Source organism: Alligator mississippiensis, chromosome 4, assembly GCF_030867095.1.
Source record: "Alligator mississippiensis isolate rAllMis1 chromosome 4, rAllMis1, whole genome shotgun sequence".
Lineage (NCBI taxonomy): Eukaryota > Metazoa > Chordata > Crocodylia > Alligatoridae > Alligator > Alligator mississippiensis.
Window position 1 is genome coordinate 244,068,798 of NC_081827.1, and position 18,243 is coordinate 244,087,040.

The following is an 18,243-nucleotide window of genomic DNA, read 5'->3' on the forward strand; positions in this document are numbered from 1 at the left end:
CCTGATCCTCCAGGCTTGTAAAATTCTACCTGTCCACTTGCTTGTCCACAATTTTTTTGACAAGCAGTGATAATATAACACTTTCAGTCCTTGTGCTAAACCCAAGGGAGGGAATGTTACATACAAACTGACAGATTTCCTATTTTTGCAAAGATCTCAATCTTATTTTTCTTTAGCAGGTTTACTTGCAGCAAAAGTGTCCTACTCACTATCACTACTGGCTCAGTGACTCTCCCTGGCTAACATCAAACAGATGAACAATAAAAAAAAAAGGGGGGGGGGATGTGATGGCAATTGTTTTCAGGTCTTTCATCAACTCCCCTCTCCAAAGGACTGTGAAAGAAGCCTCTTTGAAGCACTCCAACATTTGAGGCATAGACACTTGGATTATCACTTCATTCCAAATATTTGTGCATTTGGGGAATTAAAATACCCATTAGCTTATATTTTTTTCAGGTGAGGCAGTATATTAGACTTGCTGCATCCTGGAACTTTCAGAAAGCCTGTTTTGAGAGTAAAAAGTCTGAAAGACTCAAGACAGGGGAGTTGTAGTATGCAGAAGCTTTTATGTCCTGACTTGATCATCATCTAACTCTCCTAGTTTCCTACTTGCTTTATATGCAGCTCCTTGATATAAGCTAAACACTTAGGGGACTTGTAGCTAAACACTTAGGGGACTACCTGGAATTTTGACCATGGTTTCTGCTTGGGCAGATTTGCCTTTATGCTATGTCCGGACTCATACCAGGTACATTCTGATGCACCTGTTTCCCAGAAAGCTCTGCTTTTCTCATTCTTCCTTTCTTACAACTGCTCTTCTCTGCAGAGCAGGCTCCGTTGCATGAGCATTAGACCGTAGGATTGTGCATCTGACAAGTGGGGCAGGCCGCCAGTGCTGGTCATTAAGGACATTTGTCAATGCCCTTGTCACCATTGAGTTTAGGTAAGGATTTCTCCAGAGGACATTCAGATTAGTCTTGAGCACTGAGAGAGAATGCTTGAGCTGGTTCATTTACACTTCCAAGGTTAGTTCAAGGCAACATGGAGGTTCTAGGCCTTGTTACTGTCATTAACCTGGTTTTGTTCTAGTCTACAAAGACGTTTAAGATGGATGGGCTCTTTCAGTTTATGTCTGTGGCTTCTGCTGGTAGATAGAAAAAGGAAGACTAAAATTTAGATTGCCTCAAGTGTGAAGAATGTGTGTCGGGTGGGGGATTGACGTATGGTGATAAGTGTAGCTTAGAGAAGACAGATTGGTAATTTTATCTCTGAGCTTTAAAAAGCAGTGTTATGTCTTCAAAAATCATCTGTTGTTCTTCTGTGTATCAGTGAAGCTCCGTTTCTTTGAAGCAAGTGGTTCTACATTGTCCGTGTCTGTCATGTAGTGCCTTGAAAGCATGAAAGAGCAGCTTTGTGGAATAGCTTAGTGACTGAAGTGATAGTGGCTAATAAAAATTATTGGTGCTTACAATGACTTTCGCTATAGAGATGCTAGGATGCTTTCCCAGTGAACATTTATCAATTTTCATATTCTGGCATAGTATTTTCTTTATCATAGTTTACCAGAACAACTGGCAAAATAGACCTTCCTGTCCTCCAAACAACCTGTGTTTGCTTGTTGGGATAATATTATATTTGAAAGTCCCTCCTCTGCTTTGGCAAGGAACTTCTATCCCCTTCTGTAACGGTCACTCAGTTTGACCTTTTCCATGTTTTCTCTCTTCAATATTTTCTTTGGAATCTATTTTACCGAAGCTGTTTGTGCCTCTGTCAACAACTGTTTGTGTCCAGAGAAACTCTTGTGTCTGATCCTTCTCTGTGGTGCACACAGCCAACTCCCTCGCAGAATTTCTACAGCGTCTGGCCCATTGTTTTAAATTCTCCGGTTACCAAATCACAACTGTTCTTTCCTTCCTGTCTTGAATAACATTTTCTCAGCTGGGGTTCCTTTTATTGGAGAATACTGCTGTGTACCTCATACACAAGAGCCCAAGTATGATACTGTTGTAGCAGTTATACACTGCTGCCACTGATTAGCAAATCTGTGGTTGGGCAGTAGACATACTAGTGGTGACTGAGGGTATCTGGTATGCCAGTTTAGCTGTCTTACCAGCTTGTAAACTTGTGTAGTCATATCCCTAGCCATAAGTTACATTTATGTCTGCGGACACAGTTCACCACACTAGTATTATACTGTAGGCAGGTGCCTTTTTTGCAGAAGAGATAATATTCCCTGGGCAGCATAACCTTTAAAGTTGTTATTTGAGAGAGGTAAGCTGGCAGAGGTACAGAAGTACAAGCTGTGCCATTAAACACATGTTAGCTTTCACAGTTGCCTACATATATAATGATTTTTCCTCATGGTCAAATCTGATTATCAGTGCTACTATACAAAGGCAAAAAATACAGTGCCTTTTTTGTTGCTTGTTAGATCAAAACACCAGACTAGCACCTATTAAAACTAACACATGCCATGATTTTTTTGCAGAGTGGTTTATAAATAGTTCTTTGGCTAAACAGAGAAGTATCTTGGTCAAGTACAAATGCAATTGCTAAAGAAACATTCATTTTGTACCCAGAGCACTCTTCAAAAGAAACTCTTACCTCCCTATGCTCTTCTCCTTAGTGTTTATTTAGAGATGCAGTATGAATGGGAAGCATGGACACTATTTCAGGATAATTGCAAGGAGTAGGGATAATTGTAATGAGTAGGCTCAACAAAAACAATCTAAAAGGAGGCCTTTGTTTAACCTTTATGCTGCATTTTCTTCAACTTACTTTGCCAGTTACTGAAAGTTGCTTTGTTACAGGTATAACTAGAGATATCAGAACTGCCTAAAAAGTTCTGAAACAACCAGCCAAGCCCCATCATCTCTTCATTCAAAAAAGCCTTAGTATTAGGTAAGCGTGTTCTTTCCTTTGAGTTATTTCTTCATACATTTTTAAAAAAAAGAGGGAGAGAAATGTAAATATCCAATTAAATCAGGACCCTGGTTAAACACAACCCTGGTGGTGTGAATGTCTTAAAATGAAAAAATGTTGGATCTATTTGACATCAGATTTAAAAAACCGTGGAGCTCTATAAGGGTGGAAATTGACTTTTCCTATGTGCCACCATAACGATTTTTATACTGGCACAACACAAACCGAAAAGATGTCCATGCTTTTTGTTGTGCCGTAGCATGGTTATGATAAAAGGTAGTAATAAGTTGTGCTGCTTTATTGCAACGGATGTCTATTTGCCTTATGGTGAGAGAGTGCGGTCAGTCTGGCACTACCCGCACTCTCCATCTGCCCTCAACAGGTGCTCCGGAGGCTTGTGGGGCCTGATCCCGGGAATTCCTGGGTGGGATTGAGCTCCCAAGCTCGGGATGTGCCTGCTTAACTTTTCCCACTTACTGAGAGGTGACCCTGGGATTCAGTAACTGGGAGGGCTGGCACTCCCTGGGCTTGACGGGACTGATCCTGCTGGGAGTTCCTAGGGTGTGCAAGACTGGGCCCCACAGGCCCTTGGAGAACATGTCCCACCTGTTGATGCTGCAGGACAATGGGCAACAATGGGTGACGTGTTTCACCCAGTGAAGCACATCCTGGCACAGCTGATCCACTTAATTTGGCAACATCTGTTTCTACCCTGAGATCCAGCTTTGTCATACAGAGTCACTCCAGGCAGCTTGAAATTCTTTTTCCACTTCCTTAAACCTATAAAGCTATTTGTGATGACATGGATACCTTGCTGAGAAGCACTGCACAAGCATTCTAGAAAAAAGTTTTAAAAAGGTATGGTAAACTGCATGTAAAATCACCCTATCATATTAAACTTCCAGCTATGAGTGAATTCAGATGGGAACATGTTGGCTTTTCTCTAGGGTATGCTATTTTAGGAATATGTTCTGTTCTTTTATAGGATTTTTGTTGTTGGTTTTTTGTGGGTTTTTTTACAACCTTTTTCATCCTAGTATTTGAGCATCTGCCAGTGATTCCATCGGTAAGGAGGCTAACATTTGTCATGTGGTTCACATGCTCAACTCATGGAGAATTGCATGGGTGATTCAGCAATTTGTTTTGCTCTTAAATAAACGTACAGAAGTCTACATGCCTGTGAGAAGGAAGGTCCTGAGGAGTGTGAGGATTTGCCATGGGCCATACTGCCACCAGCTGGTTCTAGTTACCCGAGTTGGCCTGGTTGCCAGTGGCCTGTCCTCCCCCATCTGACCCCAGTTGCCTGCTGGGTGTGGTTGCCTGTTTTTAAGCAGCGGTCCTTTCACTGGCCACCAAGCTACTCAACAAAAGAAATACCTCCCTCTCTAGCCCTGGACTTCTGACTCCTTGGTCCTGGTTTTCTGTGCCCTGGGTCTTGTTTCCTGACTTCATCCTTCTTCCTGGTTCTGGACTCCAACTCCATGACCCTTGGTACTTCCAGACCCGTCCTCTCCCAGCCAGCTCCTAGATTAGATGGCGATTGCCCACATCTTGGTCCTGTAGAGCTAAAGCATGCCTGCTCCACATACCATGGCTAGTGATACCAATCTGGATCCCGATCTCCTGTTCATAAGGAATGTGAGTCTTTAAAGGGAGGCAGGCTGGAAAAGCAGGAGACTTTTTCAGAAATTTACATCTCCTATAGACAGATCCAGTGGTATGGATCATGATCATGGGAAAGGGGCTGGAAGGGACCTCATGAAGTCAATTAATCTAGTCTCCTGGTCCAGGCAGGATCATCCCTGCTTACATTTCCTCTGCTGCAGTTTGAGGCCATTGCATCTAGTTCTGCCCTCTACGGCCACAGAGAAAAGCCCATCTCAGTCTTCTTTATAATAACCCTTTAGGTATTTGAAGACTGTTATCCAGTCCCTCCTCAGTCTTCTCTTTTCTAGACTAAATAATCCTAATTCTTTCAGCCTCACTCCATAAATCATGTTTCCCAGGCTTCTCTGCTGGATTCTTTCCAACTTGTCCACATCTTTCTTGAAGTATGGGGCCCAAAACTAGACAGCAGTCTGGGTGCGGCCTTACCAGTGCCAAAGAGAACAGGAGGATCACTTCCCTTGCTCTGCAAGAGACAGTCCTGTTTACACAGTCCAGTATGATGACTTCTTTTTGCAACAAGAACACATTGTTGACTCAGATTCAGTGTAACCCCCGAGTCCTTCTCCAGTACTGTAGCCTAGCCCACCTCAGTCTGCATTTCTGCATGCAATTATTCCATCCCAAGTGCTGGACTGTGCTATTGAATTTCATCAGATTGATCGTGGACTATTTTTCCAGTCTATCCAGGTCATTCTGGATTCTTCCTCTATCCTCCAGAGCGTCTACAACTCCACCCACATTGGTGTCATCCACAGATTTGCTAAGCAGTTCTATTATCCAAGTAGTTAATAAAGATGTTAAATATATGAAATAAATAAATATTTAGACCCAGGACAGATGCCTGGGGAATCCCATTTCATGCCTCCTATCAACTAGATGTTGGGCTGTTGGTGAACCTCCATTGAGCATGATGACCCAAGCAGTTAGGTATCTGTGTATTTCCTGACCTGATTAATGAGAATGTCATACGGGACCACACCAAAAGCCTTGCTAAAGCCAAGGTGTTTCACATCCACTGCTCCCCCACTTCCACAGACCCTGACAGATCTCTCTTTTCTTCAGGAGCCCTCCCGTGTGGAGTCTGTACTCCTCCGTGCACTACTCTGAACCCATTTCACAGTCTCTGCCTGGAGCCACAGCTGTGGGGCTTTTCTGAAGGGCTGCTCAGAAAAGTTGACCTGAATTAACTCCTAAAATTGATTATTTAAATGACGCTAACTGTAGGTGGAGACAGTTTTATTCAGAATTTTAGTGACCTTACTTTGATTTAGTTTAATTTGCTTCCACCATGAATTTAAGCTGACTCGAATGAAGGCCACTTGAATTCTGAGTCATTGCCCTACAGGGGTTTAATGCAGTTTAAGTAATCCACTTTAAATTCACACCTTTACGAATATTCCTGAATATAGAGAAGTCCCAGATGAGGAAGGTATTAGGACACAAGACTGGGTATGAGCCTGGCCTGTAGTTGCTCCTTATGTGGACATTTGTTGCGGGGAATATAAGGAAGTGGGGGGGCACGTGCCCCCTTGACAAGGCTGTCCCTGCCACCAACGCTGCCGGGAGCTTCTGTGGGTGCTTGCCAGCCCTGTCTCTGCCAGCGGCTTCTGCGAGTGCTCGCCAGTCCTGTCCATGCTGACAATGCTGCCACCGGCTTCAGGTGGCCCCCCCTAAGACTCGAGAGGCATGGGTTGCCCATGGTGGGGAACAAGAGCGCCTTCATTCCCAGTGGAAGTTCCCTGTCGACAAGCCCTCCAGTCCATGTGGGGAACTATTTTGAAATAGCTGTTGCAGGTAGTTTCTTCACGTGGATGAGCAGCCGCTGTGTACACTGATGAACATGAGAGTGTGAAAAATCTCCTAAACTGCTGGGAAGTTCAGGATAGATTAGACTGGGGGTGGGCACTTCCTGGCACAGGTGCCAAAGTGGCATAAAAAAGCATTTTGCTTGACATGCGTGCCTCGGGGAAGGGGCCAGGGTCCCTGCCGTCTGCCCCAGCATGCCAACACCTTACCAGTCAAGGTCGTGGGTGTTTTTGGCACTCTCATCCGGGGTCGGGACTCTTCCAGGCTGCAGCCTGTGCAAGCCAGTTTTCTTTCACTTTTGCCCTACCCAGAAAGGCTGTCCTGCTGCTGCTGCCCGGCTCCCCTCGGCTGGATGTTTCTGTGATCTTTCCTGATCAGAAACGAAGCTCTCTAAAGAAGGAGCAAGGTCGGGGGATGCCTGTGATCGCTGGCCGGTCCCAAGGCCAAGCTCCTCTACCTGGGGCTGGTGCCGGGCAGCAAGGCAGCCTTGAACGGGCGGAGGAGACCCGGCCCCGCGGAGCTCGCCCTTCTCCCCGCCCGCAAGCAAAGCACCGGGTCACCGGAGCCAGCTCCCGGGCAGCCGCGTTGGGAGTGTCCCCCCCGCCCCTTCCTCCACCTCCACCTCCACCTCCTCCTCCCCCAAGCCCACGTGGCAGCTGGGCAGGGTGCTGCTGGCCCAGCCCGGCGGCACGACTCGGCTGGGGCAAGGTGAGCCGGGGGCCGGGGCGGCCGGGATCTGCACCCCTGCGGCTGGAAGGGGGGAAGCCGGGCACGGGGAGAGAAGCTGCAGGTGCAGGTGTAGGTGCGTCCCGGATCCAGGAACCTGCTGCGGCGGGGCCGTGCCCGGATGCGGGATCCGCGCGCGGGGCCGGCCCGTCTGCTCGCCCCGGGCATCCCGCACCAGGCACCTGCCCCCCGCAGCCTGGGCTCCCACGCGGGGCTTCCCCCGGAGCGGGGCCTCCCGCTGCAGCAGGTGGAGATGAGCAGGGTGCTGCACGAGCTCCACGCTTGGGCGCTTTTAAGAGCGGACTGGGCAGACTGGGCTGGGGTGGTTCAGCCCGGCTGCACGCAGTGACCTTGCGAGGCCGCTTCCAGCCCTGCTTCCCTATGGTGGCGGTGACTTTCTGCTTTATTTGGACTAGGGGGGGAAATGCTAGAGCGCGTCTTCTGTTAAAAAAAAACAGGTCTGGATGTTTTTAACCCAGCCGATTCCTAGTTGGCACCTCTGGGTTCTTCTCGGGAGTCGTGCTGGCGTGGCATCCCCCGGCACCCTCGGAAAGGACCCCAGCGTGCCGCCACACGCGGGTGAGAATCGCTGGAGTCTCCTCCCTTGCTTGCTTTGAGGGCCGAATGGCTGAGGGCAAGCAAAACTCGGGGGCATCCGAACCCCAAGCCTTCAGGCTTGGGCCTGTAAGTAGGATGCCCGCCGAAGGTTTTTGGAAACATTTGAAGCCCCAGGTATGGGTGGGGGATGTTTGCTGGTAGTAGGGCCACTTATGGTTCTGGACTTACGGATTTGGAAGAAGTTTTGGCTAATTTGGCCTTGGATACAAATTGGAAAAAAAAAAAATCACTCGGTGCAGAGGTGAAATAAGAGCCTCGGCCCCAAAGAGCCTGCTAGAAAGGACACAGGCTGTAGGAAGAAGGCATACACTTAAGCAGGAGGAACAATGGAGCAGGCACGTTCATCCTTTCCTTGGGTCGCATGAACTTTTTTCAGCGGGGTTTGGCTGTTGTGTGATCTTTCCAACAGAAAGTGCTGACTTGCTCTCCCTGTTTGGAGAAGCATAAATGCAAAGATGGGCCTGAGCTTTAAATGCTCAGACGTGCTCAAGGTTTCTAGGCGCCCTGGGGAAATATAACACTGACAGCACCTTTATCACCATCATCATCATTTCCAGTAGCAAGTTATGGCACGAGTGTAACGGTGTCAACGGTGATGGGTATCTTATAAATCACTTACAAAGAAATTAACAGCTTCCTTGGATTGTAAAACAAATATGCTACTTGAGAAAGTAAGGGTTTGCTCTCAATATGTAATATTCTGTTGTGTTTCTCCCCCTCCCACCCGCCCCAAAAAACGTGGACTAAAATAACAAGATGACATTGGATATCACTATGTAGGAACAACATTTTTGTACTGAACTCAGCATTGTTGTGTGCAGTATCATATTTAAGTTTATTGCACTGACTGCTGTTTTATTTGTCTTTATTTCTTGTGGCCCCCAAGAATGTGGTGTGTTATAACAACTGGACCATGAGGAGGAGATAGGGAGTTTATTGAAAAGTGCTGTGGACTGTTGGACCCTATCATAAAAGAAGTCTAGAAAGCAGCAGCTCTGACGGGAAGGGAGCCCCTTCAGAAGTCATTGGACCACACACAGTTGTGTTTGGAAATGTGTTAACCTCTTGTCTTTAAAATCAGCCATCTGTTGAATAGTTTTAAAGGAGCTTCTGAGCCAAAATCGCTGCACTAACATGACAATTAATGAAACGTTCTCAGTCTGAAAAGGCGCAAAGGCAGTCTGAGCTGCAGGCTGAGCTGTCGTGCCTGTAGACATGTCATTTTTAAGAATGTGCTTTTGCAGTTCCACATGCAGCCATCTCACATTTTTAATTGTTTGTTACCCTGTAAACAAACCAAAAAATTAACTCATTATCTTTTTTTTCCTATGGATTTGTAATGGGTGTGTTCTCTCAGATACCCTGTCTGCTTCTCCAAGTGACTGCCATGAGGAAGTAGTGATATGCATCACCATTTTATATGTTATTGATTTGTGTAGTGTCTTTTGTTACAAACTTCTAGTGAAGGCCAGATCGATAACATTTCTAATTAGGTCTTTGTTTTATATTGGATGACAACAAGAATTACAGCCTGTTCTTGCAGATTAATCAGTGGTATGTGTAGCATAATGTGTGTCAGCTGCAAGTAGTGACCTGGATAGCTCTTTTGTGGTGGTATTAGTATTTATGTATTTTGCTGTAACCTAGAAATCGCAGGCAGTGCTCAGCAGTGTAACATGCAGACAAATGTTCCTGCCCCAAAGACCATACGATTTAAGACCCTGATCTTTCAAAGATATGTGCATACCTGTTCTTATGTGCTGCGAGTGATTCAGTGGACTTTATTGGGGCTAATCGTATTCAAAATTAAGGCGGAAATGTTTGTTTCCCTTTCATTTACGTACTTTGCATAGTGTCCTAGATAAAGCAGTATCCCGGATTGCTTTCTCAAGTCAAATGAATGCAGCTATTAATGCTATACATATGCGCATAAATGATTGCAACATGAAACACCCCTATTACTATTTCAGCAATAGAGATGTATTGAAATGATAGGATTTTTTTCTTAATTAAATTTTGTTTCCAGGGCCAAATCCAAATTAAGTTTCAAATTTTGAATGAGTAGAGCTCAGTCATTCAAGTCTGCGCTGGCTGACCCCTGCGAGAGTCTACAAATGCCTCCAAATGCGAGCATCTCAGCCACACAATTTATGGCGATGGGGAATTGCTTTCAGGCTTTCTCCCAGCTTGCTCCTTTCACCTTTTGGCTGGGGAAAGAGAGACCAGGGGGCATCTGAGCCCCAAGACATCTGGGCTTGAGGCTTGCATGTAGGATGTCTGCTATGAAGTTAGGGGTAGCTGACACCCCAGACTGATGAGTCTGGGAGGTAGGATACTTGCTGGTGGTAGCGCCACACAGATTTGAATGTTTGAAATGGTAGGTAATAAGATGAGCTGATGCAGTGTCGTCTTATTTAGTGTCGTGGGGCAAATCCTGGCAGCAGTAGTTGCAGGGGAGAAAGCTCTCAAACCAGCAAGGGGGAGAATGTGTGCAGGGAAAGAGAGAGAGACAAAGCTAGTGCTAAACAAGTGGAGGGACTAGAGAAGGAGGAGGATTTTTAAAACCAGGAGAGTAGAAAAGGGAAGGAAGTAAGGGAGGCAGGGGATTAAAATAAGAAGTCCAAAGTGTCCTGGGCGAGGTTAAGTCCCAGTTCTGCAGTGTGCAGCCCAGGGCTATAGCGCTTCATTTGCATGCTCTGAGTTTCAGAATTGGGGCCCTAGTATGTGAGCAGATCTATTTCCATGTGGACAACCAGGGAAATGAGCAATTACTTCTTCATATTCAAGGCTCACTGCAAGCATACTTTCACTGCCAGGAATGCAGGTCAGCTTTGCCCGAGCCAGTCCTCAGGTACCACAGTGAGAGTTAGGCACCTTGGATATTAAGACTGTGATAGGAACAAGGAAAGCAATGCTATATTTTGCTCGTTCCAATTTGAACTACTCTTAAATGAAATGATTCTGGTGGTCTCAATGGACCTTTTACTAAATGAAACCTCTTGCCATTAAAGCGCAGCTGGATGCCTTGTGGGGTGCTTTGAAAATATTCCACTTAGAAGCAATTTTGTCTGCATGTCAGTTATTTTCTTCCCTCTACTTCTTATTGCTGGGGCTATTGGCATATAAACACTGTCTTGGTTTCTTAAGAGTTCATCTGTTCCTGCTGCTTATTCCTTGTTTGAAGCCCCAATCGCTCTATAACAGCAACCAGTTGTGATATTGTAAAGGATTATTTGCTGCAATGTGTGGAATGAGCAGCAAGAAACCCATGAACTCTTAACTGCTTCACTGCTGCTTAACAGACCACATGCACTGGGTAACGCAATGCTGCCTGTGCTGTCCATTGTGCCAGGTGACGTAGGAAGCCCTCTGCATCAGAAGCGCTAGCATGGAAGAACAGCAGTTAAGCTCTTATTTATGTATTATTGGGCAACTTTAATTTTTGAGGTAGAGGCAGAATGAGAAAGGTAAGAGAGTTAATACACTGAGTTTGAGAGATGCAGGTTCCAGTCCTGCCTGGGATACACACGTCCTGTGTGACCTCGGGCAATCGACTTAAATCTCTCTGGACCTCTGTTCCTGGAAAGTGTGACCATGACACTTTCTTTGTCTATCTGGTCTTTGTAAGTTGGGAGCTGTAGGTGCCAGTGACTGTCTGCCATGTCTTTGGGGATCCAACGTGCAAGGCACTGTACAGTATCAACTATGGCCTGTAAGCATTATTGCAATATAAAGAAATGTGCAGTGCCAGTTGGTCCTTTGTGTGTGTGTGTGTGTGTGTGTGTGTGTGTGTGTTAAGTAACTCCTCCTACCATGAGGTGAATTCATACACACACACGAGGAGATCCAAAGAAATCAACCTTTACCAAATTTAGGAACTAACAACAAATACTGCACAGGTCCAGTCAATTGTTATGCTTCTGTTATGTTTCTGTTAAACCCCGTCCCCCAGCTTTTATTCGTTAGGTCTGTGCCCCAAAGTCAAGTCAGAAAAAACCAATCAGGTTCTTCAACCCAGCTGTCATTGCCTTGCCTTCAGGCATGGTACAAGTAAGACCTATATCGAAGTCAGGATGCGGTTTTCTTATCTTCATTAAAAATGTGCTGTATTAGGATGAACGTGCCTGTTGAGAAGCAGCGCCTCTATCTCGCACGTAGGTGCCATGTCAAGGGTATGTTCAAGGGTATGTGCCTTACCATGTCAAGGGTAAGGAAAGGGTGGTGCTGTTTAATTGCCAGATTTGTGCTTTTCTGATTCTGCAGAATAAGAAAATTGCAGTAACTCCCTCTCTTCTCTGCTGTGTCCCCTATATATACACTAGGTATAACAAAACCATGAGTCCTCTTCAGCAGAAAATCCAGCATTGCAGGAATCTGGCTGGGACGAAGCTCCCCCCTATTTGTGATTGCTGTTATGACTGAACATTGGACATACGGATTAGTATGAAGGGCAGGACATTTCCTCCAAGTGACACCATGGCTACAAGAAGTGATGGGCATGTACAGGAGCTCTTCCACGAGGAGGCACAACAGGTAGGTTGAAAAAGACCCTTCTTTTCAGATCACTCATCTCTGACATCCATTTCTAGCCCTTTCTGGAAGCAACACAAAGCGACAGCTCGGTGGCACTCAAGTAGCAGATGTTTGCAGTTGACTGGGTCACGTAATTTCATCTAAAAATCTGAGTACTCTCCTGCTTGCTCCCAGGGCCATGTTGGAGAACCATTGTAAACTTCTGCTTGGGGTATGGTTGCATGCGATGTGGTACAGTTCACAGTATAAGCAGGCACTACTTTGTAACAATCCTTCCTTGGGCAATCTGTCTGAGCCTGTTCTTTACAAGGGCAGCTCTGTTAACTTTCTGAAGATTGCTGCAATCTGCTGTTTGTAGACCCTTTTATTTTAAGTTACAGATGCAACGTGATGGTTCACAGTTTGAAGGAAAATTGCCAGAAATTGCAGGCATAATTGAGGTGCTAGCTAGCACACAGCAGTTAGTCCTCTCATGTGGAATTAGGGTGTCAAGACTTGGTTTTAATCTTATCTATGTCTCTATTGACATAGAAACCTCATCATACAGACACCTTAGTAGTCATGGTAGAGGGAGTAGCGCCTCTTACTAAATCGCCAACAAATCATAACGATAAATTAGTAGAGACACTTTTAGATGCTGTTTCAGTTCCCTTAAAATGAGCAAAATAACTCCCAATGACAACAATAAATGTGGCTAATTTACTAACCTGACCGTTTTCCTATGATGGGTCCAGTTACTGTAGGTCTTAGAGCGGGGTCAAATGATGCATCATGTTATGCTTAGCAGTAGGCCAAAGCTTTTGACACATCTGCTAAGGGTTAAGTTACATTATTAGCTGTCAGTTTATGTCTGCATTAGGGACATTTGTCTTGGTTATACTCTATGCCTAAATATTAGAGAGGTGATTTTTTTTTTTTTTTTACCAAGAGATTATTTGCCTTAACATGTTGTCTTGTCTGACTTAAAGTTGGATCAAAATTGTTATGTAACTTTAGCTGAAATTTGGTGGGAGAAGACAGGGCAGATTCACAAAGCCAGTCAGGAAGAGGAGAAGGTAGAAACAGAGGTGGTTTTAATTCCCCTTTTCATGTAATAGCTGAACGGGTAGGCCACTCATCCCAGTTTTCTTGCAGAGGTGTTTTCTAGGGGCTTTGAACTCATACCTCCAACCTTCCAGGAGTGTACCCTGCCTGTACAGAGGGCATGAGCTATTGTGGCACGCTCAGTCTTTCCTATTGATACTGTTCTATTTTGGGTAAAATACTAAGTATTCATGTCCCACTGCCTGGGTGAATGTCCTGACCACCTTATCCCCCCTCAGTAAATATTAAGGGCTGTATACAAATTGGAACAGTGCTAACAGAAGAGACTGAAGGAGATCAACCCTGAAAACTTCACAGCATGATAGTTAGGATCCTGTCCTGAGCACTGGGACACTTGGTGATTTGGGTTTGGGTCTCTCTTATTTCTGGTGGCTGCCTCATATATTGGACCGCATGGTGTTCTGCGGTGGGTCTCCCTCAGTCTTGCCTGTTGGAGTTGCTCCCCGTTCTGCAAAGTACTTACTCTTGATCGCTCAGTGAATATTTTAAGTGACTGGAGAGCAGTGGTCCCCAACCCATGGCCTGCAGGAGACATGTTGCTTGCAGGACTCTGATGTTGCTCACAGCCATAGAAAATTAGAAAGTTAAAACTGAAGCTAAAGGGTAAGGCAGAGTCTGATGTTTCTTGTAGCTCACTTAGTATTGCTACCTATAGGCCAGCAGAGCTTCTCTTCTGGTTAGAGCACTCTTTGGGGGGAAGAGGGGGTTTAGCCCCTGAGTTTTAATCCCTGCTGCATTGACTAATTCAATAAATATTTCATACAGAATGGAAGAGTGCCATAAGGATGTACTGTGAGGGCATCCCGCCTGTTCCAGAATACCCTGCTTGGCGGTAGCTAGCTAGGGGAAGGGGGGGAGATGTAGTTTCAAATCCTAAACGTGATGGAGGAAGGGACTGAATCAGGTCTCCTACTTACCGGGTGAATGCCTTAGCCACCCAGTTCTCCCTTTTGTGAAAGATGTCTGAAATGGAACTGGAACATGTTGCGCCAAGTCCACTGAAATGTTGTATTTGGGGTAACACCCAGATGTTTTCAGATTTCCATTTTACCGGGAGAAACCAAAAACGAATGTCATTGTCACTTTGGAGCAAACGGCATTGTCACTTTGATCTGGCCCAAAAATGTATTGCACCCGCAGCCAAGTTACAGATATAACTGAAAGCAATATACCATGCACACTACAGGGCTTTTGTTATCACATTTTTGGCTTGGGCTGAGTTTTTGAAAAGCAAGTGGCCTAATGTTAGGTTCCTTGCTTGGCATTTGAGCAGAGTGGCCTGGTTTTGGGGGTTTGGGGTGTTTTTTTTTTCCCCCTCCCAAACCGAGCTTTGCTGCGACAACTGTTCTTGCCGTGTTCTCTACTCCCCAGTCCTTTGTCTTGTCAACCCCATGGAGAGACAGCGAGCTGGGCTCCGGTGCAACCTCTGCAGAGTTGCTCACTCAGCCAGCGTACGAGCAAATCCAGCAGAGATTGGGGCTGCCCAGGCAACACTGCTCCTGCTCATCTGACCTGCCGCACCTTTCTTTCTAGTGCTGATTTAGGAAGGGAAGCAACAGCCCACCACATCTTTCAGAAATGCAGACTGAGCTTGCAGGGCTGGTAGCGACAGAAAACTTCTTTCACATGTTCTCATTGTATGAGTTGATAATCACTGAGAGAAGACACCACTGCCTTGAATACAGACTCACTTTTCAGAGGAGGGGAGCTATACTGACCCATGCAAAGGCTGAATCAGAGTCCCTGGAGCCTGGTCAGACATCACATTTCTCTCCTCAGCTCGCTGCCTCATTTTGTGTAAACTGCATGTGCCTGAAGCTGTTAAATAAGTGCATGATGTTTTTTGTTATATCCAGATTTGTTAGTGTAGGGCACCTCACAACCCTTATTCCCTAATATAAAACATCCCTCTACGCCTCCCTTAATGAGGAGTCTATAGAGGGGCAACTCCTGTGACATGCTGCACGTGGCTGATAAGCTCAGACCTTGGGGCTTTTACGTCCGGCCTGGTTGCCTGAGGCCTCGTGACCCTACATTTCTTCACGTAAGATACAGGGTTGTGGTTTTTTTTCCCCCCTGTGCTTCTATGTCATGTTTGAACGAAGTTGAGGGAAGAGAACAGATTAAAGATCAGACTGTGATGCTTCCTGTGAAACCTAGGGTGTTTCACGGCGCTGCAGGACTCTGTAGATCTTAGTGGCTCTTGCCCACCAAGGAAGGCTCTCAGTGCTGTGTCTCTGCCTATTTTTTTCCTAGCTGCCCTCTCCCTACAGCTTTCCAGGGCTGAGTTCAGGTAAAGCAATGCTGTAGCATCTTTGAACAGAGCAGTCCTGCTTCAGGGGTCCCAGCAAGCCATCATCTACCCCACATCTGGAAGGCAGAATGGAAGGAACTGAAAGTTTTTCTTCCTTGTAGGTATCTCAAACACAGACCAAGCCCTGGTGGAAGATACAGGTGTTCGTCTGGGAGCCGGTGCTTTTTGGAACTTGGGATGGTGTCTTTACATCTTGTATGATCAACATTTTCGGAGTAGTTCTTTTTCTGAGGACCGGCTGGCTAGTGGTGAGTAAAGCACAAATTGGGTGCACTTATACTGGCTTGTGCGGTAAGTTATTCCCCCCCCCCAGCTGACTTTGCTTTTGTGCTTTCCTTTTCATATTGAGACTTTATTATATTGATTTACATTTCCTGGTTTCCTCCTGAAACACTAACATTACTGCGTGGAAAACTGGCTGAAGCTTGGGCCGTTTTCGTGACTCCTCTCCAATGCATGGTTCGGCAAATAGGGAAGCCCACGTATACTGTTGTATCCAAATATAACTTTGCAGGTAAGATGTATTGCCATGGTTACACATCCTCTGCTGTCCTCCTCCAAGCAGCACTGAAGCAGGCGTATTTTTAATGTGTCAGTTTTAAATGGACTCCCTGCTGTCTTGAATGAAGGGCCTTTGATTATGGTGGCATTCTCCTTGTTATCGGAGGGAGTCCCATGCGTGGATCAAGAGGAGCATGTAGCTCAAGGTCAGGGCTTTGAAGAGCGACCCTGAGACCACAGCACAATGCAAGAGCCAGCCTTGCTCAATACGCTCTGCTGTTCCTTACAATTTCCACTTAAGAAATGCTTCCCCAGGAAACGGTGGAGCTGGAGCTTCAGCTGGACTTAATGTCACATGCACAGCAGGCGTCTTCTTAAAATAACAAGGAGAAACTTTTAATGTAGTGCATTTATGTAACGCCTTTCATCTGAAAGGGAGTGTTTGCACAGACAGATGCTGGGCCTGGTTCTGCTCTCCCGTCATAGTGTGGTGGATGAGGAGTCGCATCTCTGAAGACAATGCAATTACACAGTCTGGGAGAAGAATGAGCTCATAATAAAGAGGGATCATGTGAATCCTGTTTCCACTATTGGGATGAAACGGAGCAGCTGCTTAGAGGCACATAGCAGCACTGCAGATCAGTTTACGGCACAAGTGAAGAGGCGCACCATATCCAGCTGACTCCTTCGGGGAAATACCAGCTATGTACAGGGAGCCTACTCCTGACGGGTGCTGGGCACCTTGGCTCCCATGAGCAACCACTTTAACTCTTGTCACGCTGTGTAATCACTGGGAATTGTGGCTAATTTCAAAGGGTTTTCATAATCCCTTTATCCACTCCTATTTGCCTCTATCTGAAAGAATTACTGATTGTGCAGTCAGTTTAAAAAAAAAAAAAAAAAAGAACAGAAAACTTGGGAAAAAAAGAAATGGGCCATGATTAAAAATAATAGAATTGGGCGGTGAAGTCATCGTAGCTTCACAAAGGGACAAGGTTCATTTGCTTTGGTCTGGGTGGAAGAGCAGAGCTTTCAACTGTGCATTTTTCAGGGAGGGCCCATTTTTCAGGGGCCCATCCTATGTATTTGTACATCACCAAATGCAGCGCAGGCCCTGATCAGTGTTGGAGGTCTTTAGACATGTCTAGAAATGCTAAATAACAATGGTAGTAACACACTGGCTGCTAACTCAGAAATGTGAAGCATAATATGGTTGCAACTGAGCTTCAGCATGACCGCTTTCTCCCCTCTTTGCTCCGCGTGCTGCCTTTATCCCCGGGTGTGGCATTCCACCCTGGGATGAACTGCAAGGATGAATTGCAGCTTTCGCTCTGTGGTGTTAACCATTTCTTCTCTAGGACCTCTGGAATTGCTCACTCCTACCAGTTGCATACCAGGCTTCAACCTCTTCTCGATATTTAATACAAATTGCTACTGAGATTTTTATTTTTGAAGTTTAAACAGTCTGCAAACTATGCAGTATTCACCTGAGAATAAATAATTGAGGCAAGAAAGCAATTGGTCCTTGGGGGAAAAAAAAAAGTTAGTTCACAGGGGTTTGGGCAATGTAGACCCAGCCAACAGCTGCATTTGTAATGAGCCTTGGCTCTTTTCCCCGCTGATCTGATAAAACCACTATCTAAAACAGCAGGACACTGAAACGAAGTAGGATTTTATGATGGTAGCAACATCTTGGATATGTTTCTGTATTAAAAAAAAAAAAAGATCTGGGACTGAGACCAGCACAAAACAGAAGCAGCAGCCACTCAGCAGTGATAAGAAACAAAATGGCTCCAGTGGCCAACACATCGTTGGAGATGAGCATCCCGGGAATGGATAGAGAAAACGTGGCAGCCAGCTTTGGGAAATGCGTGGAGCAGAATCTCACTATAGTAGTGGCAGAGGAAAGGAGCCCCAAGGCCACGCTCCTCTCTGCCTTGTGTCCTGGAGGAGACTTCTTAAATAAAGTGACCAGAACCTGAGAGACTCTTTTAGCAATTACAACAGTATGAGGAACAAGCAGATGGCAATGAGAACAGGGGTCACAGGAG

The 18,243-nt window shown here is 45.7% G+C and overlaps 1 protein-coding gene across 2 annotated transcripts in view; it reads left to right on the top strand.

Moving 5' to 3' along the window:
* The first annotated feature begins 7,012 nt into the window (after positions 1-7,012).
* The window catches only part of SLC12A8 (solute carrier family 12 member 8), an 87,203-nt gene continuing 75,972 nt past the window's right edge, over positions 7,013-18,243 (top strand). Inside the window, exons 1-3 of one of the 2 annotated variants that reach the window (XM_019480383.2) lie at positions 7,013-7,104; positions 12,063-12,273; positions 15,793-15,939. In XM_019480383.2, the coding sequence (XP_019335928.1) occupies positions 12,184-12,273; positions 15,793-15,939 (237 nt within the window). In that variant the 5' untranslated portion in view covers positions 7,013-7,104; positions 12,063-12,183. Of the gene's footprint in view, positions 7,105-7,623; positions 7,702-12,062; positions 12,274-15,792; positions 15,940-18,243 lie in introns of those variants that run through there. The other variant, XM_059727454.1, reaches the window with a different exon arrangement.